General features: G+C 38.2%; 1 protein-coding gene across 5 annotated transcripts in view; it reads left to right on the top strand.

Moving 5' to 3' along the window:
• The first annotated feature begins 1,696 nt into the window (after nt 1–1,696).
• Nucleotides 1,697–22,069, top strand: part of PAPOLA (poly(A) polymerase alpha) — a 50,149-nt gene continuing 29,776 nt past the window's right edge. For 2 of the 5 annotated variants that reach the window (XR_012650677.1, XM_075029876.1), the window contains exons 1-7: nt 1,698–2,022; nt 12,677–12,847; nt 13,475–13,541; nt 14,958–15,039; nt 15,560–15,669; nt 18,276–18,329; nt 21,489–21,600. Coding sequence is in view for 4 of the 5 variants with exons in the window: in XM_075029876.1 (XP_074885977.1) it covers nt 2,015–2,022; nt 12,677–12,847; nt 13,475–13,541; nt 14,958–15,039; nt 15,560–15,669; nt 18,276–18,329; nt 21,489–21,600 (604 nt within the window). In the remaining variant the exon portion in view is untranslated. Of the gene's footprint in view, nt 2,023–4,251; nt 4,353–4,722; nt 6,015–12,676; nt 12,848–13,474; nt 13,542–14,957; nt 15,040–15,559; nt 15,670–18,275; nt 18,330–21,488; nt 21,601–22,069 lie in introns of those variants that run through there. The other 3 variants (XM_075029877.1, XM_075029878.1, XM_075029879.1) reach the window with 3 other exon arrangements.

The following is a 22,069-nucleotide window of genomic DNA, read 5'->3' as shown; positions in this document are numbered from 1 at the left end:
CCTGAGGAAAACTTTTCTTAAAAAAAAAAAAAAAAAGTGTTTTCACTGAAAATGGAAATAAATAGAAGCAGCAAGCTCTCTCATTTCTCCTCCCAGCTACCAAGAAGCAAAAAGCCATGCAACCTGGTCTTCTTGTGCTGTGCTGAAGACTGACTGGTAAACTGTTCCTAGCATAGGTATGTCATAAAACCTGGGTGTTCTTTGCTATCAAATAAATGGGTGTAGTTCTCATTTAATTCTTTTCATCATTCAATAACTGATCCATGTTTTTTACAGATCTAGACTTTCCAGCACATGGCTGTCATTCCCTTTTTTATTGACTTCATACACCTCTCACAGAAACTGTCAATATCTATGCTGACTGAGCTGGAACTGATAGCATTTTTGGTGTCAAACAAATACAGGATTTTGTCAAAAGAGAAACCAAGGACTAGTTGGGAGAAGAGGTTGGGGGGGGGGGAAGAGGAATAACTGAAAGAATGGTGATATAGAAACATTTTACACTTTTTTATTACTTTTAGTATTAGAATTGTAGATGTATTAATGCCCAATGTTCTTATTCAGATATATTTTTACAGAGAAACAATCTTTCATCTGTTTTCACACCGCCAAGTTAGTGGTGATAGCCAGGAACAGAGTTCAGCACTCTCATCTCCTACTCCAAAGAAACAGATTTCTTTGGGATCTAAATTTTCTGTATGCTGCCGATCCAAGCTACAATTTATCAAGATGAAATAATCGGTAATTTTAGAGAAATTTTTAGTTTGAGAGTCCTATTTTTCAGAATAAAGATGAAAATAGGACGCTAAAAAAGGAGACAGAACAGGGTTTTTTCCTTGTGTAGAGTTGCTGTAATACATTCACTTCTCTCTAAGAATAAAGTTTTGAGCTGCTCTGTAAAGAGTGTGATCTTTTTTCTCTTTTAAAGTCTTCTGAAATTTAGGCAGTCTATTACAGGCAGAGCTTTCAAAACCAGTTATTATTAAAGGATCTCTCTGCTTTGTGTGGGACATAAAACCCCAAATGAGCCTGATGCAGGTAACAAAAGATACGCACGGGGCTAGCTTGGAACGGAAACCCTTCATTTCTCAGAGGCACGGAGCGGGGGGCCAAGCGGGGAGCCCATTACCAACCCCGCGGAGCCTTCTCAGGGGCTGTCGGTGGGGGCCGGGACGCCCGCACCCCCCGAACGGAGGGCAGCGCCGCTCCCCGCCGACCTCCCGCCCGCAGCCAGCCAGCCAGCCGCTAGCCCGGAGCGGGCCGACGTCGAGACCCTTTGGGCGGCTTGCTGGGGTAACGCGAGGGCGGTCCCGCCGCCTTAGTTCCCGAGGCGATGGACGTCCACGCTTTCCCTCGCTAGGACCCCCCCCCAGTGCCCAGGCGCGCCGTCAGGTGCGCCGAGCCCTTGCCGGCGGCCCCGAGCCGCGGCCCCTCCCCCGGCCGGCCGGGCTCCGCCGCCCCCGCCGGGACGCCCCGGTCGCCTCCGGCCTCGCTCGGGACCAACCCGGCCGCGCCAAAGGCAGGCGCCGCCGCGCCTGGCCGCACGCACGCACCACCTCGCAGCCGTTGGCGCTTTGTTTTCAAACTCCGGCTCGGCCCCCCCCCGCCCGGAACTACAGCCCCCAGGATGCCCTTCGGCCTCCCGGCCGTCTGAGCATGCGTGGGCGAGCCAGCGTGCGCGGCGTGCGGGGGTGGCCGCGCCGCTGCGTCAGGCCCCCCCCTCGGTCTAGAACGTTGCTGTGGTAGCGTCTGGGCGCCATGTTAGAAGGCCGGAGGGGAAGAGGAAAGTGAAGCGGCGGCGGCCGGGCCTAGCGAGCGGCTTTTTCCTCCCTCTAAGGCCTGACCCCGGCCCGTACCATGGTCGCGATTCCCGCTTGCTGGCGGGACGAGTGACCGGTCCGGAGGCGGCAGTGGTGGGGGAGGACGAAGAAGAGGAGGAGGGAGAAGGGGACGACGCGGTGGTGGTGGCGGCGGCGGCGGCGGAGGAGGAGGAGGAGGAGGGGCCGGAGAGACGATGCCGTTGTAAGTTGGAAAGCTCGCGGAGCGTTTTGAAGGCCTGTGCGTTGCCGGCCCTTCCTCGGGGCTCTCCTCGCAGCGCCCCGTGCTCCCTGCCCGTCTGGGCCCTTTCTGCTGGCTCTCGCCCTTCCCCCTCCCGCCTGTCCCCGCTCCGGTCCCGGGCTCTTCCGGTGCCGCAGTGTGAGGGGCTGTGGATCCGCTGCCGCTTTCCGCCCACCGCGAGGACCTGTTCGCTTGCTTTCTTGTGTCCGTCTCCCTCCACCCCCCCATCGCTATGAGTCCCGAAGGAGATGCTGATGTGGCTTTTACGTTGTTATTGTTGTCGTCTTCTCCTTCGCGATCTCCTAGCGGCAAGCGTGAGGGGCCGGGCGGCCGCGGGGCGAATGTCTGCGGTGGCTTGCTTCGACCCGCTGTTCAGTCGGGCCATACGAAGAAGCGCCGCATGTTTATCCTTTTCTGGCCCCGGCCGCGAAAGGCGAAGCTCTTTTTCTCCCCAGAGTCCCGACAAAGCCTCTCCGCCGGTGGCGGCGCGAACCGTTTTTCCTCGTTCCGGGGGCAGGAGAGACGCAGGCGCTGGTCCTAGCAGGCGACCCGAGCTGAGCCCGCTGTCCTTGCAAAATTCACCCGCTCCTGGGTGGCCCCGAGCGGCCGAGGGGAGCCCGCCGCCGGACCGCCCGGGCAGCGCCCTCGGCCGGCGGGAGCGGACGGCGGTCCCGCACGCCACCCCCCCGCCCGCCGCCGGGGAGCCGGGGGGCTTTCTCGCTGGAAAAGTGGGCCTTGGGCTTTGGACCTGCCGTGCTGTAACCCTGCTGGTAGTCACGAATAACGAAGTGGGACATAATTTCATCCCGGTTTCTTCGCCGATTTCCTTCACCCCACCCCCTGCTGCTTGCTTTTTTTGTTTCTGTCCTTTTTTTTTTCCTTCTTTTTTTTTTTTTTTTTTTTACCTCGCTGACGTTTTGACGGCTCCCGGTTGAGATGACAAAACTTCCTGCTCCTCAGTTCCGTAGTCCATAATGTCAGTAGTTTAGTATCCTCTATAAATAAGTCGAGGGAACCGATGATGGATAGGTGGTCAGACGGCTTTTAAGAATAAGGGACGTTTATATGCTAGGTTCCGGTTTTTTGTGGGTCTTTTTTTGTTTGTTTGTTTTTTCCATTGAAGGAGAAATACAGAGAATTTGGGATTATTCACTATTGTTTCACTATTATTATTTAGGATTATTCAGTATTGTTTTCAATGTGTAAACTTTATGTGAAGAATAACCGTGCTTGCCTGTGTGCTTGTTTTATTCAGTTTAGAACACTGCTAAGTTAGTCGTGGAGTAGATAACGCGAGATGAACTTAACTGGAAGAGTTTATGGCAGGAAAAACCGTGGGTGAATGCAGAAAGGAAAATGGTTATGCCAAGTAGTTTCTAATGCTTGTATAATGAGGCTCCAATGTCTTTATAGATAAGTTTTGTACATGTTCATTACGGCAATGAAAAATTACCAGAAACCAGCTTTGAAGTTGGCTAAGCTTTTTGGCCTCAGGAAAATGGGAGGTTGTTTATTCTGCCTGCTTTCATTCTTAGTTTATTTCATTGTGACTACGTAAATTCCAAATGCTTAATAACAACATTTTAAAGTTTGGGCTACTTCTATAACTTGTAATAATAGTGATCTTCAACTCTGACAAGTTTCAAACGACTTGATAATTTTTCTTAATGTAGGTGTTTGTGATACTTTAACTAGAAACTCTTAAATAACACTACATAGTTATATTTGCACTAATATATTACTCTTTTCAGTATAAACATTACTTGGCAACTTCACTTATACAGGAGGTTTGTTTCAGTTAGGAAAAGCAAAGCTTTCTCAGATTCTGCATTTGTTCTGTCATTTGTATGTTTGGAGTGATTGAGTTTGTATTATTCAGTCCAGACTTCAAAGTGAACATCGTAATGCTAGTAAGTTGCAATGCTAGTAATGTTAATTCTTGAGTTTATGAAGTGATACCTCTGACTTAAGTTTAGAGGAAAAAAAAAAAAAAGGTGAGCTTAGGAAGTTCCTTTCCTGTATAGTTCTTTCCAGTTGATGGTTTCATGCTTTTGGATGATAATCTTTTTGAGTGAGAGTAGAACAACCCTATGTCACTGCCAAATTTTCAAGATGACAAACAAAATACACATGGTTTTGTTTTTTGTTTTTTGTCGTGACCTTTCAAGACATCCTTTCAACTTCATTTTTCAGGGTGGTGGTTACAGTCGACAGGCCTCAGAGCTGATCTCCTATACAACCAGAGATTGTCATCACTTTTTACTTGAAAAGCATTAGTTCAGAGGTCTCAACAGGTGTACAGTGTTGTTGATACTGCACTGTGTGTGTATGTGTGTGTATTTCTCTTAGCAGTATGGTACAAAACTATGAAAGCAAGCAAATTATTTATGTACAAGGCACATCAATAATAAGAGAACGAATTCGTGTTCTGCTGATGTTGATAGCTGGCATTTGCAAAAGCCTTTTAATGTTTAAAAATACTAAATTTATTCTAGGAACTTAGGTGATTTTTGTTATGATTCTCATTAATCTCTTGTGTGAAGAAATAGCAGCTGTATATGAGAAAACTCCTTAACTTTCAGTTGTTCAAAAAAGCTGGTTAGAAACAAAGGTGACTATTTCCCTTATTATAAAGATACATTTTAGTGAACTGTTAGGTACAGAATGTTCCTGCATCATCTGAAATGTAAGATGCTAGGGAGAAATGAAGCTCCCTAAGCTGTTCATATGTTTCAGTTAAGGCTAGGTATTATGTAGAAAGGCCACTGACTCAGTGAAGCAGCAGCTATGTTTATGTGAATTGATGTAGCCTTTTTATGTAATGTGGGCATTTCTGACCCTCCAAATAGAGAAATAGAGCAATTGCACCATGAATCTGTTTCTTGTTAAGCTACTGATATTATTGTGCTTACAGCTTCTTTGCTGAACTTCTGTATCTGCTGAAATTGTTGCAAAAGAGTTTGGGTTTTTTTTTAAAACCAGAGTGGAAGAGTGCATTAAGTCATATATTTGAACACTTAAAAGTATCATAAGTGCTATAAATTTTAACTATTGTTGGTATTGCTAACTTCCATACTAGAGTTTTGGAATGTTATTGTTTTTATTTTTTCAGTTATTGTAGACAGTCAAGCTTATTCTCACTTCTGAAGTAAGACTTTTTATATAGTTTCTTTCACTGAACTTTGCTTTAGATGTATGCTAAGTCATTGTTTTTTTGACTTTTAATTAGTGACTTTCAACTTGTATGCCAGGAGTAGTACAGCACTGTATTTAAAATGGCTTGTACTGATTGGGAGTGGATAAATAGTATGCTTCTGAACAGAGAGCGCTCAGGTTTTTATAGACTGTTATGGAAGGAATTAAATTATTCCTAACTTTGCAAAGCACAGAACCTACTTTAGAAGAACAGTTGCCTTAAGTTAAAGTGATAGCTTTATTAATCAAGAAGAAATTAATATAAAAATCTATACTGAGGATTAATTTGTTAGATGTAGTACAGGGGAACTGGATGGCAAGTATATGTGGTTTTGCAATAGCTTTCAGTCTTCTAATGTCACTTCAAAAAGTTTATACCTGTTAACATGGAGGTACTGCACAGAACTTGGAAACCCAGTTATTTGGGCTGAGCAGAATTCACTGCTGAGACAAATTAATCTCCTACAGTGAAACACTTCATGGGATTCTTAGTTCTTGGTTTGATACTTCCTGATATCTTTTGATTCAGCCCTACTGAATTTCTTAAATTGCTACCTCTGGAGGTTTTTTTTTTCCTCCAGAATAGCAGTAAACCTCATTTTTCGTTCAAGTGCTGCCTGCAAAGTTCAGTAGAAATTTCTTTTGTATAAACTTGAGCAACTTCTGCAACTGTTGTGGATGGGTGTGTGTTTGGACATGCTACCTTCACTGTTCTTCTGTACAAATGGAAGAGCCAGAGAGAACACAGGATTGAGTCAAAGGTTAGCAAAATGTGTACGAATGTTCATTCTTTTGCTATAGGTGAGTCTCTTCTTCCATAGGTCTGTTGTCATTGCTCCTCCAATACCATGTTCAAATCTGTTTGGGGTGTCTTGAACATCTCATACTGACAGTTGAAAACTTAATTCATGGTCTAAATGACCCAACATTTTTCTGCTAGATATTAAAACTTTTGTTCAGTAAGGACAGCTGGATTGTCTTAACCATTTAAAACATATGTTCCCCGGTAACTGATTTGCACAGACTTCATTAAGACTTCCTGCCTAGATTTCTGAAATTTTGCATGGAGTGATGGTGTTGACATTAAGCCAGAAACTTTACTCTGAAATTGCCGAAGTCAGTCCTTGTTGGAGGAGACTTCAAAACAAGCAAACAAACCCTCTCAAAGCACTTCCTCTGAAATCTGACACAGTGGAGCTTGAGCTTTATGAATTTAGCTCCAGCTGATTGACCAGATGGTGTGATGACCAGTATTGCTTCAGGAATCTGACTTGGGTGATTTACATCAGTGTATAAGAAAGACTGAATCTTACTCTACTTAATCAGTAGAGGCAAATAAAGAAGAGGGGATAGTCACTGAGATTCCTTAAGTTGTGTATTTTGTTTTGGTATCTGGAGGCAAGACTGAATGAGCCAAAAGTCCTGACTTGAAGTTAAAAGTTTAAAGTTAACATTCTGTGGGTTGTTGGCACTATTTTAAGACACTTAACAGCCTGCTGTTTCCTTTGCTTCACTAGTGCTGGCCTTACTGTTCATGTCTGTCTATAAACTTAATCCTCAGCTGAGGTTCAGTGATACATGAAAGGGGTTACATGACTTCTGGCAAAATTAAGGCTTGATAGCCAAAAGCTGGAAGGGATTTTTGCATGCACCTGGCACACATTTAGATGAGTTGGATCTTGGGTGGTTGAGATCTGTTTCAGGGTGGATCAGGGGTGAGTTTTAAACTTACATGGGACTCAAACTATCATAATTTGTTAAATATTATGGCATCGGTTTTTAAGATTTCAGTTGTTTGTGTGTTGTCTTTCATTTCTATGAAGCATCCCAAATTTCAGGAGTGTGATGCTTAGATAATCTGGTGCTGATTGCAGCTGTATTTTGTTTGTAATAAGAAGCATAAAATCTTAACTCGAATAATATGATAAAAATATCACCAGTAGAACTGGGGTAGAATATCAGGAAGTGAAGAGGAAAAAGTGCATAGAACGACAGAGGTTTTCAAGTTGAGGTAAGAGGAGGGTTAAATATAAAAAATGCTTGAATAAGTAGTGACAGGATTCTTGTTTCTTCTGAGGATGGAGAGAGGTTCCAGTGTTGTAAAAGAAAACAATAGTACAGTACTTTGAATTTGTATCTAATTCTTAGTTATATATGTGGCAGTGTTACATAGATACACCTGTATTTGCTCTAAATCTATTTTTGCTTTATGTGGGTGAGTGTTCAGGGTGTAACCTGATCTTTACAAGATGCATTGGAAAGTTTTTTTCCCTTATCTCACAATCTCACCCCCTCTACCTTAGAACAATGTCTAGTCACTTCCATTTGAAGGAGTTCAAAGGTGTACAGCTCTGGTAACTGTAAAGCCTCTTACAAGCTTTATTTCTTGGTTTTGGTTTTTTAACTTTTTTTCTTCCACTTCTGCACTCTGTTGTAAAATGGTTTTAGCAGTGGCCATATTACCAGGGTCTGTTTTTTTTAATTCAGTAGTTATTGATAACTATAAGAAGATACTGCCTACCAAAATTTTGGGTTCTGAAGAAAAAAGTCATTTACCTGTACTGCTGCCAGCTTAGTACAGACTAGAACTTTGTGCGTGTTTGTGTTTTTATATGGGGAAAAAGTACATGGGCATTTCTCTGAGAGACAAAATTAGTTCATATTTGGATATGAAATATTGGATCATAATACTTCAGAATTAAACTACTGTAGCTGTTGCTCAGTTTGCAGATAGTTTAAACTGTCAGCATATGCTCTTCAAAAATTCAGGTCAAAACAGAGCTACAGCAATAGCATGTTAAATTTAACTCTCTGTCATTTTTTGCAACTTTATTTCATACTTGCGCTACTGACAGGTAGCTCATACTCATAGCAGAGTGAGAGCAAGATCTTCATGTGTATATGAGGTTGACTAGAAACAAATAAACAAAAAAGCCCCAGACTGTATCTTAATTTTCTTTGTGATCTTAAAAAGAAAAGCATTGTGGCTGTCTTGCTTTTTTTTAAAAAAAAAAAGCAAGTCCTAAACATGTTTTGAGTTGAGTGTCAGACCTTGACAAGGTCTGCCAAATCTGCCTCTGCTGTTGTCAAGATTGAGTAGCTGGGATGGGACCTTCTGTTGCTGTTCAATACTCTTTGGTTTTTGTTAATGCTTAACTTCAATGACTAGCAGATTTGACATACCACCAAGGTATTGACTCCCCCCAAGGCCTTAACTTCCTTAATCCTCTCAGGTAAAAGATTAGCGTTGATACTTACCTATCCTTTCTCTTTGAATAAATTTGGTAGTTTAAACTAAGGGATTCCAAAAGTGACATATCATGACATGTCACGGGTAGAAACTAGAATATCCATATGTCTTTTCAAGAGGGAAGATACTGGAGTAGAGCGTGATCTTCATGGTTTTAGGAAAAAGTAAAAGGTAAGTCTAGGAGTGTTGATCATTAGCATTTTCTGGCTAAAATGTAACATGTAAATACAATGTTAAAGTTGGAAGAATGAGCACTTAAAGTTTATTTCTCAGTGGTAATTTACTTTTCATTTAAAAAGCAGCTAGCAAATGTTTTATTTGAAGTTTCTTGGTGTTATGGGATGCAGGGGCTGGGGAGGGGGTATACTTGCTGTTTGTTTATTGCATCCTTAAATGAGTTTTACAAACTTCCTTGCCAAATACCATTTTTTCTATCATTTTATGAAGGCATGTTTCTGATGATCTTTTGGTGTGCTACAAAAACCTTAGAATAGCCTTAACTTCAACAGGTGTAAACAGCTGAGCTTCAGTTTAAAATTTTTCAGCTGGAAATAACCTAAATTCCCTTCAATACTAATATATGTTAAAATGTAAGCTTCATTGTGTCTTCTGAAGTTGTAAAAACTTCTAGAAGGCAGCTGTGCTGAGAAGTGTTACATACCATCCCAGTGAAAGTGTTCTTATTAACTCCTCAGCCTTCAAACACAGGCAAAATATTTGTGTAGGAAGGTCCTGTGCTGTTGATGTCCTTATTTCATTCTTATAAAATACAAGAATATAAAAGCAATTACTAAAAGTAAAAACTGTAACTGTTTTTGTGTAACAGTTCCCAAAGATGTATATCAGGTGATCGATTTGATACATTGTTAAAAGCTGTCCTTTTAGTGAACAGTTTCAAAGCTTATTTTGTGCCCTATGACCATGGTCTGATGGCCCTGTAGGTGTTGGAGAGAATACTGGTTTAAGTCATGTCGACATGGTGTTTTGTGAAGACAGACTTGCACATTGCATTGCCAGGGTTATGCTGTACACTAGATAAGGGAAGCAGTCTGGTGTTTGGTTGGGTTTTATGTATTGTAAATTTGGGGGCAAAATGAAGGATTATTTTGAAGTTACTAGTTCTCAAATTGGTGAAGCGTGGCCCTTACAAGCAGGTGGAAGATAGAGGGCTCCATCAGCATTACTGACTTTACTGGTCTGCTTCACAGAATCTGGGTCTGAGTGACGTTGAGTCTTTTGTTGAAATCTAGTAACAGCATCTGCCAGGCTGTGTTTTGCCAGCCCTTTAAATAAAGTCTAATATCTGTTGAATTGGATACAGTTTATAGTTACGGATAGAGTGAAAATTACAGTCAGACCATCAGGAAATGGTTACACAAAACTGAAATATTGATTGCTTCGTATTACTGCTTTAAAAACCTGCAAAAATAAACTGAAAAATCTTAAATTAAAAAGCCAATTTATTTTTTCAAATTAACAGTTGGCAAAAGGGGAGAAATTGTAGTTCAAATTTAACTACTTGCTTTGTGGTATAAGTAATAATATTTGTAGTATCCAAAGGATGTTTATGTATTGAGACCTTTTGCTTTCTGACTGCTCTTTTTAGTAGCAACTAAGTAGCTGAAGCTACTATTTTTGTTGACATTCCTAAAATCTTTTTTTTCCCAAAAAAGAGAAAAAATTGTTTTAGTAGCTTCCTTTGTCCATAATTTGATTTACTGTTTTATATAATTCATCTGAACAACTCTTTTTTTAATTCATTCACACATAAAGCTCTAAGGTCTATAAGATTTGTTCAGCTGCTACCAAATTGTTAATTAGGTGATTAAAAGCTCTTAGCTGAAGGAAGCAATCTCAAATAACGTTCCCAGACATGATTACTTGGGGGTTGATTTTTTTTTAATGTACAGTTTTTTAGTATTTTTGTCTTTTTGCTAACAAGCTAGAACTTGCTTTGTGAGTAACTTGCTTTGCCACTGAATTCTTGATTTCAAACAAATTATAGTACTTAGAATAGTTTTAAAATGGGTTTAACTTGAGGAAAATCATATTAGGTTTTATTGATTCCTGTCAATTTTAAGATGTTCTTTTTTAATACTTAGTCTTCATAGAAATGAGGAATTAAATCCTGAGGAGATGATGACAACAGATTATGGAAGTAAAAGTGAAGTTGTACTGTAGTTTTTGCACGCATAATATGTAGTTAGCCTGAAAAATTGTTTCTCGTTTTGTATGATAGAAATAGTGTATAACATGTATAAACATGAAACACTGATAATATAGCAATATACGAGGGAATGTTATGCTTGCCAAGAATGGGACTTTCACATAAGCTGTCAGCTTGGGTTTTTGATATGGAGGATTCTCTTTTCTTTAGACTTTATCTCTCTGAAAGTTGAAGGAGACCAAACTGATGATAAAGCTTTTGCCCTAGTAGAATGAATAATTGAATTCAGGAAAAAAAATTGATGCATAATCTGAATTCAAAATAATAGTTATACATTTGGTATTAAACAAAGTGTTACTTTATACTTTTGAAAGGGAGTAATCTTACGTAGTAAGAATATAACTTAATGCAGATACAACACTTCTACACAAGCATTGCCTTAACTTTCAGGTAATATCTGCTTTAATTGTTGGTAAGGCTTTTTGAATAGCTGTTGATATAATACATGTTTTCTGACATGTGTTTTTTGATGTGAGATCATACTGTTTTTACTGGTCTTTAAAAGGTTGGTAAATTAAAGTAACAAGTAAGTTTCAGAAAAGAAACTTTTAAGTGTGCTTAAAAACAATGATTTGTCATTTTCAAAAATCAAAGGTGGGGGAATAATATCCATAACTTAGAGGAAAGTTATCTGTGTATCAATATAAAACTAGTAGTTAATGCTGTAAGTAACCTTCAGAGTTTTTTAAATAAAGACTTAAGTGGTGTATTTTTTTTTTAAACCTGTGAAGTATATAATGAGCAAGACTAAGTGTTCTTAAATTTAAAATTTGGCTACATTAAATCTTAAAGTATATAATACATTCTACAATACTGAATATGGTTAAGAATTTTTTTTAATGGCTAATGTTGTTGTTAGTACCAGTTCAAAAAGGTTTTAACTATACTGGTATAGCATGCAGTAATCACTGAATCCAAACACTTGTATGTTACGCAGGACCAAGTTTAGTTTTGAAACACTTAGAATTACTAGCCTTAAAGCTCAAACTGTTCTGAAAATAAGGCTGTTTAAATGTGAATGACACAAGGAAATATATGCCCGTTATGAAAGACTACATGGCTGTTTTTCATCCAGGATGCTCATCTAGGAAGGCTGTTATTAGTTCTCACAATATGACGATAATATTTGCTGAAATTCTTTTGTGTGGTCTCCTCTCCTTTTTTTGCGATGTTGAAATACAGGGGATTGACTTGAGAGTATCATCCTTGTGCCTGAGTTTTGGGTCCATATCTATCTGTAGCTTGAAAAGTGCAAGGCAAGGATGCTGTGAGGGCTTGTAATTGGACTGTTTACTGGTGAACTAGGTCCTTGCAGATTTAACCCATTGTGCTAGGTTAGGTTTACTTCAGGCTTAATTTCTTACTTAGAGAAATACTTACATGAATTAAAACGTAATGTTAAGGGAACATGACGATGTGGAAAGGGTACTGGTTACATCATTGGTACTTGTGCTGGGCCAAGTCTAGCACAAGCCTGATATTTTCATCCCATTGTCTCCCCCCCTACCCCTCCATGAAGCAAGGCTATATGTAATATTGCCAGCATGGATTGAGCTAGCTGACATTGTTCATCTAACCGTCCTGTTGTGTTAGCCAGCAGAGAAGTCAGCCTAAAGCTAACTGTATGATGCTGATGGGCTCAAAATACACTAAAACCTCCTTAGGTGAATGTTTTGAGTGTGTAAAGTCAGCTGGTGTAAAAGATCATGTCTCATACCAGCTTGTAACCCTGCAGTCAGTATGTAGAGTTGGAGAAAGGTAATTCTATTGTTGCCCTTAATAACACAGATTGATCTGAGATGCAAATGCTGACAATAAGCTTAACTTTTTATTTCCTTAGTGTGTCTCTTGTCTGTTACTCTGATGAGAAAAAATTTTAAATTTTAAAATTTTAGAATTTTTTTGTTTTGCTTCTGTCAGTAACTTTATCTAATTGCCTTTATTAGTCCTGTTACAACCCAGGGATCACAAACACAGCAACTACAGAAGCATTATGGCATTACCTCACCTATCAGTTTAGCTGCCCCCAAGGAGTTTGACTGCATGCTTACCCAGAAATTAATCGAAACCCTAAAACCTTATGGTGTATTTGAAGAGGAAGAAGAACTGCAACGCAGGTGAGTAAACACTCACTCTAGCACTGTTTTTCTCCTATCTTGAGATTCATGTAGTTGACTACTGAACCCCAAGCATGTTTGTGTTCTTTCGAATGCTTTCTTAAAAGCCTAGTGAAATATTGAGCTTGATTTTTCTCACCTTAAGAGGAATACCTCAGAATACAGCAATAAATTGAAATGACCTTTAAATTTTGGAGGCTGGCTTGCATTTTTTTTTTTTTTGCTTCATAACTGTTTTGTTGTAGTGGCCCCTATACTTTTTTTTCCTTATTAAGCTTTCTAGAGCTTTTTGCTCTCTATAGCTTCTCACTGTTCTTTTAGGTGCATGTGTTTTATGAATTAGGTTTTATTTTGGAAGTGAATAGAATTCATATGCCTAAAATGTGTGTAGGCCTTGCGTGCTTGCATATTTTCTGAGCTTAAATTATTTGAACATCTTTAAAGGGGGAAAAATAGTGGGAATGTTGTAAGAGTGACTTTGTTTCAGTATATGTATGTAACAAGATCTGTAATTAGATCTGCAGTGTTACTGTAGTTGGTTTACTGTGTAATGATGATCAGGGTCTCAAAAAAACCTACTGGTTTGGTCTGAGTTCATGATCTGTGATTCTGCTGTTTTATCAATAGGATTCTAATTTTGGGAAAACTAAATAACCTGGTAAAGGAATGGATACGGGAAATCAGTGAAAGCAAGGTATGGATGTATTTTACGTGGAACTGCTCATGCTAAGACTGCTGTAGGAAGACAATTCAAAAATATGTTCCCAGTCTAAACGGGATGAGTCTTAGATTTGGGGATCAAATTTGATTTAATTGGAAAAAAATACCACCTTTGTGTAGCTTCTTTTGTTTCCATGCCGCATCACCCCTTCAAAGTAGAACCTTGTCAAAGAAAGAAACTGATAAATATTGCAAAAAGTCACGGTAGTTGTAATAGTTGACTTTTCAATTGTTCCCACTTCTCCCTAGGTAGAAATATAGCTTGACTTTTTGTCAAAATACATATATATAGTACTATGTTAATTGTATGCTTAGATTGATTGGCTTTGTGAACGCGTGCTAGATCTTAAAATGGACTTCTTGCAGCTTTATGATCTGTGGTCTTTTTCTTTAATGTCAGTCCTGTAACATTAACTTCTGTAGACAATAATGATAGTAGTGTTTTTGCCAGGTTATAGTCCCTCCCCAACCATACACACACCTTTTGAATGATTATAGACTTGCAAAAATGTAAAGATAGAGGTGGCTTTTTTTAGGGGTGAAAGCCTTATTTTTTCCAGCTATTTTGCTTTGAGTATATTTAGGATTGTATTTCTTCTGTACACTTCTCTTACGGAATGGGAATTTATACACGAACAAGATTATGGGTGGGGATGACCCTGCTATATATATGTGTTGATCCTTGAAAACAAAATATTGAGAGTATCTTGACTGTTGTAAGATTGGAAACTGCTTAAGTTAACCCAATATACATTGCAAAATAATTAGTTTTTTTATTTTTTTATCTTTTGCTGTGTAACCATTCATGTAGGGCTTTAGATTGTAACATTGCGTCCTGTTATAAACGAGTAAGACTCTCTTTGCCCACAGTACTGTGGATTCAAGAGTTTTTTGAAGATATAAGTCTAGGAACTTTAGTAGATGTACCTGAACAATTTTACATAAAATAAATACCTCTCCCAAAACCAAACTTTTATTTAAAGAATGTAGTATGTTTGTGTCTGAAAGTAATTTAATAAGCATTGATACTGTAAATAGTATTTTTCTGTTCTTCTAAATTGGAATCCATCATCAATTTCGAAGTCCAACTAAAATGCCTGAGTATTAAGCAAAATGTGTTTAATATGCATAATATTTTAAAGCAATTGCACCTGAAGTGTACAACTGCTGGAACAATTACCAAGTTTGAAATATAGTTGAAATGTTACAAATAGTTCCCAAGTGGCAAACATACCTCTGTCTTTTCTGTAAATACTGAGTATTATTTAAGTAGTAACTACACCTTAAACAACATAAATTGTGCAATATTTTTCCTTTTGTTTTAAAATAAATTGTGTGTGTTGTTATAACTTGTTAAGATAAAATAACCAATTTTATTTGCTCCATTTAGAATCTTCCACAGTCTGTAATAGAAAATGTTGGAGGAAAAATTTTTACATTTGGATCCTATAGATTAGGGGTTCATACAAAAGGTAACATTTACTTTTTATTATAAAGAACTCGTGTTTGAGCTAATGATGTATCTGTAAATGTCACACTTAAGTAACAAACTTGCTGTCTTTTGAGGTGGTATTAGATTTTTAAGTTTTTTTTTTTTTGTCAGCCATCTCCAGTCATCATTCTAAATAAAACAAATACGTCCCTATATTATGTTTTTGTCATGGGTTGGGAAAGAAACAGAAAAGTTGGAAATTATTTAAAAATAGAGAAAGTTGTATACTTAGATTTTCATGTTTTGTTCTTTGAAAATAACTACAAGTGTTCCACTGTTGAAAAAAGAATGTGTATGTATGTATTCAGTATGCTTAATGGTCATGAAAATTTTTTTCCACCATTTGGTTTTACTTAGTATTCCCAAAGAAAAGCCATTCTACTGGAAGGGAAACTAGATTTTCCTGTTTAGTTTCAAAAAACCCAAAAACCTCTGGCTATTGCTGGCATTTCATGTGTGTGAAGTGTGAGTGAGTAACTTGTGCTAATAAACAATTTCAGGTGCTGATATTGATGCCCTGTGTGTTGCACCAAGACATGTTGAAAGAAGTGATTTTTTCACATCGTTTTATGAAAAACTGAAACAACAAGAAGAAGTAAAAGATCTGAGGGTATGTGAACTGCCTGATACAGATAGCTGAACTGATGATGCTGAAAAGTTAATAGTGAAAGATGATGCATTAAATAAGTAAATATAACTTTACTATTAAGGCTTGCAGTAGATTTTTAGTTACCTGCAGCAAAGCCTGTCTTCATAGTTGAAATAAATAGAGATTCTTCCAAATTTCCTCTGTTCCTGCTTAACAGAGACACTCGTTTAAAAATCTGGATGGTAGAATGATCTAGCATGTGTGTTAGTATTGCAAAATTTCTGCTTCCTCTCTAGCAGCAGGCAGATGCAAATGTGTTAGATTGAAAAGGATCAGGACCAAACTTTTGTGTTTTTATTGAAGGTTTTAAAGCATACAGTTATGATGCTGTTTTTATAATTTCATGCTTATATAAACAATTGCAGTGTTTGATATTAACTAAACCTTCTATATTGGCTGTCAACTGTGCATGTGGAAATGGAAGTTACATTTTTTAGTGTGTCTCATTATTAGATGCTTGTCCAAGATTTTTAGTATGGAAAGATGAAGATTTACCCTTGTAGGAGTGGAAGATGCACTGGTATACAGTACTTTGTTTCTATTGCACCTAAATGAAAAGCCTCCCTAGGTCAACTGGTGGGAGCTTTAATCTTCTTAGTGCTGGCTCAGAGTAAATTTTCTCTGCTGCAATTGGTGGTGGGTTTTTTTGTTTGTTTTTTTTTGTTGTTGTTTGTTTGGGTTTTTTTTGATGAAGATAGTTGCTGGCAAATCTTAAACATTGTTCGGTTTAGTCTTGCTCCCCTAAAATAAATGGAACTGTCTGCAGCTTTCTTCCACTCTGTGCATCCTGTAGCTGGTAACTACCAGGGTAGTGTAAACATGCAGTGGTAATACTTTATGCACTGAACTGTTTTGAATGGTTTATTATCTGAACGCTTTTAGTGATCTTTAAATCCACATGCTATAATTAAGGGGATTCTGACTTTTCAAATTTCCAGTTAACTTTGCTATAAACTCTGTCTAACTCAAGCTAATGTAGTTGATGTAGCGTCAAGGTAGGTCAATGTATGCAGTTCAGTTTAGCTCTGCAGTGATGTGAATAACCTTTAGGTAAGGGTGTCAAAACACTTTAAAATCATTCCAGCTAGGTCTAAGAAAGTTTGTACATCTCCATCTTTAGGGAACCTAGACTTTCTTAATGGTCACTCTAGTGAGTGAGTCTGAGAGACTTGTGAACTTCATGTTTTGCTTAGGATCCATCCTGCCAACCAGTAACATTAAGGTAAGCTTAACTAAGGTTACGTGCATAGAGTAGTGTTGTCTCCTCCTCTTGTTAAGAATTGAAACACTCTTAGAACTGTGTTTAGCCGCTGGCAGTTCCTAACACTTCTTATTTGGAGGTATGCAGTGTTCTTCACTTTTACGAAAACAGTGCTTTGCAGGTCTGCATTTACTTTAAATTCTCAGTTCAGAAAGGTGTGTCATGGTTTAACCCCGGCCAGCAACTAAGCACCATGCAGCCACTCACTCACTTGCATGGGGAAGAGAATCGGAAGGAAAAAGGTGAAACTTGAGGGCAGAGATAAGAACAGCTTAATTGGAACAGAATGGAAGAAACTAATAATAACAATAATAAAATGACGTTACTAATAAAAGGATTGGAATATACAAAACAAGTGATGCACAACGCAGTTGCTCACCACTTGCTGACTGATGCCCAGTTAGTTCCCAAGCAGTGATTTCTGCCCCCCATGCCAACTCCCCCCAGTTCATACACTAGACATGGTATGGAATACCCCTTTGGCCATTTTGGGTCAGCTGTCCTGACTGTGTCCCCTCCCAACTACTTGTGCCCCTCCAGTCTTCCTGCTGGCTGGGCATAAGAAGCTGAAAAATCCTTGACTTAGTCTAGCGACTGCTTAGCAACAACTGAAAATATCAGTGTGTTATCAAGATTATTCTCATACTGAATCCAAGATATAACACTATACCAGCTACTAGAAAGAAAATTAACTCTGTCCCAGCTGAAACCAGGAAAAGGTGTTACTCCTAGCTGATTGCAGAGTAGATATTAGGTTCCGTAGTTTCATCATGGATGCTGTTTGTCAGAGTACCTTATTAATGACAACATTTAGAAAAGATGCTCAAGCTCTGGAGAGTGGTAACTTGCAACTGGGTTAGGTAAAGTCAGACTGCATAGTTACACAGTTGTCTCCTTGTCATTTCTCATAAAAAAACTGACTGCAGAAACAATAGAAGAGAACTCTTAGACTAAGAATCCCCATAGGTTGGCCTTAGAATACTTAGAGATCCTATGAGGAGTAAAAGATGCTTGATCATGTCCTACATGTAGCGAGAAACAGTTGGACCTTGAAGTAACATCATCAGAGCTGGTTGGTATGAGTTTGGGTTATAATTAACATCTAGACAGTTGTAGCATGTAGTCAATCAGTGCTTACTGCATAAATCCTCAATGGTGGAGAAAGACATTGCTGACAAAAATTGACCTGAAAACAGAAAAGCATCTGTGTAAACAGCATTTCATTGTGATTGTTTAGACCTGCTAGCTATTGCTTGTAAATGTTCTTCTCTCTACTGAAAATAAAATATAACTTTTCTCCCCTCAGGCTGTTGAAGAAGCTTTTGTCCCAGTTATTAAACTTTGTTTTGATGGAATAGAGGTAAAGAACATTTATTTTGTTTTGGTAGAACATGGTTAAAACAGTTTTCAAGATCTCCGTAACTCATGTAGTATTTATTAATATGAATGCTATTAAGGTGACTCTAAGTTCATACTCAAGTCCTTGGCAACAGTCCTCAGCTGTGTAATTTAAAGAGGGGCTTTAAGACTGAAACAAGTCTTTCTTAATGTACTTAAAACTGCATGTAGAGTATCTCCCTGTTCTTTTTTAGGCACTGCTACCCAGTTGTACTGATTAGTTTACTGACCTGTAGAGTACCAGTATTGGCATTATTAAGACTTAACATTTAATAGAAATTATATTCATAAATAACATGGCTTCAATAATTTTTTGGCTGCTAATGATTAACTGTTCAAACCTTAATTCAGATTTGCTTCAGTATCTTATGCTGTCGGAAGTTGTGTGATCTTTGATCTGCTCTCAAAAATGTACCGCTGAAGGCAAACTGGGTATCCCCTTTGTTCTGATCTCTTCAGATGTCTATAATACAGAACCAAAACAATGGTTTTGGTGCCTGTAGCCTGATGTATCATCTGCCTTGGAGTGATTAACTTGCTTAACTTCATTTTTACTATTTTGGGAGAAGTTGCCAAGAAAACAGGAACACTGCTTTCAAAAGATACTCTGTTAATTTTTCTCAGACTCTTCTACAGTCAGCCTATCATCTTTTCTTGGTGACAAGACAAAAACATACAAACTGTTCATACACACAGTTCATCAGACTTGTAGCTGGAATATATCAGCCAGTAACTGGTCGGTATAAAAAGGGTACTTCACAGCAGGGAAAGAATTCCCATGCTGATCTTGTGACACATGACATGATTTGAGGAGCTGAGGTATTGTAGGCAAGACTGTACAGTTCCTTCTCTCCTAGTCTGAGTTAAATGTCTGCCTTGCAGTTGTAATGGTCATTAGTTATGGTACTGGTGATTTTTTGAGTATCAGGAAGATGAACCACCCCCTTTGCCCTCATCCATCCAGTTTTACTTATTTGTATTTTCACTGACATTTGTGTCAGTTGACACTTAGGCAGAAATGTATTTTCTCCCAATGAGAGAGATGTGCAGAGAAATGTGATGCCATGCAGTAAGCTAGCCTGTGACTTTGCGTCTGTGTCAGCCATTTTATTACTGTCCATGTTTAGTGGGGTGTTAAGAACATTTTTCTGGAGAACCTGTTTTCTGTTTACATAGCTTAGGTATCCATTCTAAATATTGAAATTTGCCATAAGGCATCCTCTGGTTAGTCTGGGGTTTGTATGGTTTTTTCAGTCTTTTACATTCAAGCTAGTGTTGTCTCTCCTTTTTAAAAAAAGATATTCAAAATACAAACCCAAACAGGGAAATAAAAGGATTGTCTGCTATAATAGTAGTATGTTGCTCCAGTATAGTAATTTATAATGGTCTCTGATGGCTTAGGTTTTTGACTGAGACTTAACCAGTGTTGCTGACAGTGCATGAGAGTTCTGTAGTCTTGAACACTAACTTATCATAAGCACTCTTTATACATACAAGTGTTGTTAGGCCACAATTTCAGGTGGTTGCATTTGTGTCCAGTATGTCAGTATCGGAAGATCTTAATTTAATTTTCCTTTTCCTAATCCAGGCAAAAGGTATCAGAAGTTATTCTCTTTGTAAAGAAAACCTTAGAACTGAGGAAAAGGACTTTAGTTTTGTGGTGATGCTATCAGTTAAACTTCAGAAGTTTCTGCCAATACCAGTTTTTACATATACACTTTATGTTCTTGCTTAAAACAAACAAGAACATTCTTGATTTTTTTTTGTTGTTCTTACTGTAGAAAATTGATTCCTCCTTGCCCCCCCCCCACCCCCCCCCGCCAAAAAAAGACATAGGACGGGCTATTCATTTCTTGATTTGAAAAATCCTTTTATTGTTAATGAGCTTTGAATCTTTAGAGGTGCTAGACCTTCTAGAGATAAGAATAGAACTTCAAGCTGAAGTTAATTTTGAACTTGTTTTACATTGAAAAGTAGTCATTAAACTTAGTAGAAATTTCTTGTAGTACAGAATGTGGTTAAGACCAGCTATTAAAGACTTTGAAATCAAAAGTGCACTGAATACTTCAGAAATTACTTTTCTTTGGAGAAGTGCTTCGTAGTTTAAAATGGATGCAAAGTTTTAGGCACCTATGAGAAGTTCTTAATTTTAAAATATCTTCAGCTTCATTTTGTCTGAAATAATTTTAATGTAACTAAAATTGTTTTGTTCTTGATGCAGTAGCACTAGGTATTTAATTGTCTAGTAGGTGAAGTGGTATCAGTTTATGATGATTAAAAGCCTTATCTGGTGAAGGGGGCTTGATGCCTAGCAGACCAGCCACTAATACACAGTTTATATTCTCATGATACTGACTGATACCTAATCTAAGACTGGAACGGCAAACTGACTTCTGTACTCTGTGTAATGTCCTTGCTGTGTGTGAGACAACATAAAACTCTAGTTCAGTGCTAAATAGTATCTTAGACGTTCTTCACCTAGAAAAGCTATGATGACAAATTATTGCAGAAGTAATAACAAAGAAGTTTGACAGAATTTCAAAATTTATACAAATTTATATGCTTTCTCAGTCGCTTTATAGATTTTCAGAACTTCCTGTTTTCTGTAATCAGATATGCACACTTTTCATAGGTAGTGGTCCTATACAGAGGCAACTAGTTACTTGTGTGCTTTACAGCAAGGTCTGTAAAGGAAAGGTCTACTTCTTCTGTAATTCAGTGATAATTTTGAGAATATTTAGGTTAAAACTAGGTTATGTTTTCATGACTTGCTCTGATGTAGTAGAATTTTGTAGTGTGGACTTAGAAGTGGTGCTTGTCCCCAAATGATTTTTATTTACATTGAGAGTCGACATAGTTTTTGTGTGTGTGCCAGGTCTGTGTTGATCTTAATTTGTATTTTATCCTTTTGGAAAAGGAGCTATAAGATGGATGAAGCATCTGAAAGTGTTTCTTTTAATGTCTGTGAAGTGTGTTAGTATGCATTGTTTAAAGAGATTCTTTGTGCTAGGAAGACTCCTGTTCTTATTATTAGTGAACTTGATGAAAATGGCTTGCAGAATTAATTCTACAGAAGAAAGAACAGTTTTCTAATGTCTTGCCTCTTTTTTTTTTTTTTAAGATTGATATTCTGTTTGCAAGATTAGCACTGCAAACTATTCCTGAGGACTTAGACCTACGAGACGATAGCCTACTTAAAAATTTAGACATTAGATGCATACGAAGTCTTAATGGTATGTATATAGTTTTGCATATAAACTTCTCATCTGATTTTTAATAAGTATCCTAGATTGTTTGATACAGTAGTTTAGTTGTGAACTTGACAGAAGATACAGCAACTCTGTATTTGGAAATTAAGTCATAGCCAGTTTTATATATCTTTTTTGGAGAGAAGGGTTGTTGCTTGTTGGCCAGGTTTATAAAAATTTTTGTCTTTTATTAGGGTAGTAAATGGTGCTGCCTAGAAATTAATGGGACTTGCAAGACTTTTGTGTGGAGCACTGTCTATTTCTATAAATAAAGATGTGTGCATGTTTTTAACTTGTATGTGTGTTAATATGCATAAACATACACAAAATTGCTTCAGTGATAAATTGGGGATATCAAAATACTGTGAATTTGAGGTCAGGTCTTAAGGGTTACACAGGCTGGTAAACTACTAAACTTTTCTGTAATACTGCAGCTTAAAAAAATGGTTATTTA

This window comes from Buteo buteo, chromosome 6 (assembly GCF_964188355.1).
Source record: "Buteo buteo chromosome 6, bButBut1.hap1.1, whole genome shotgun sequence".
NCBI lineage: Eukaryota > Metazoa > Chordata > Aves > Accipitriformes > Accipitridae > Buteo > Buteo buteo.
This window is presented reverse-complemented; position numbering and strand designations above follow the sequence as displayed.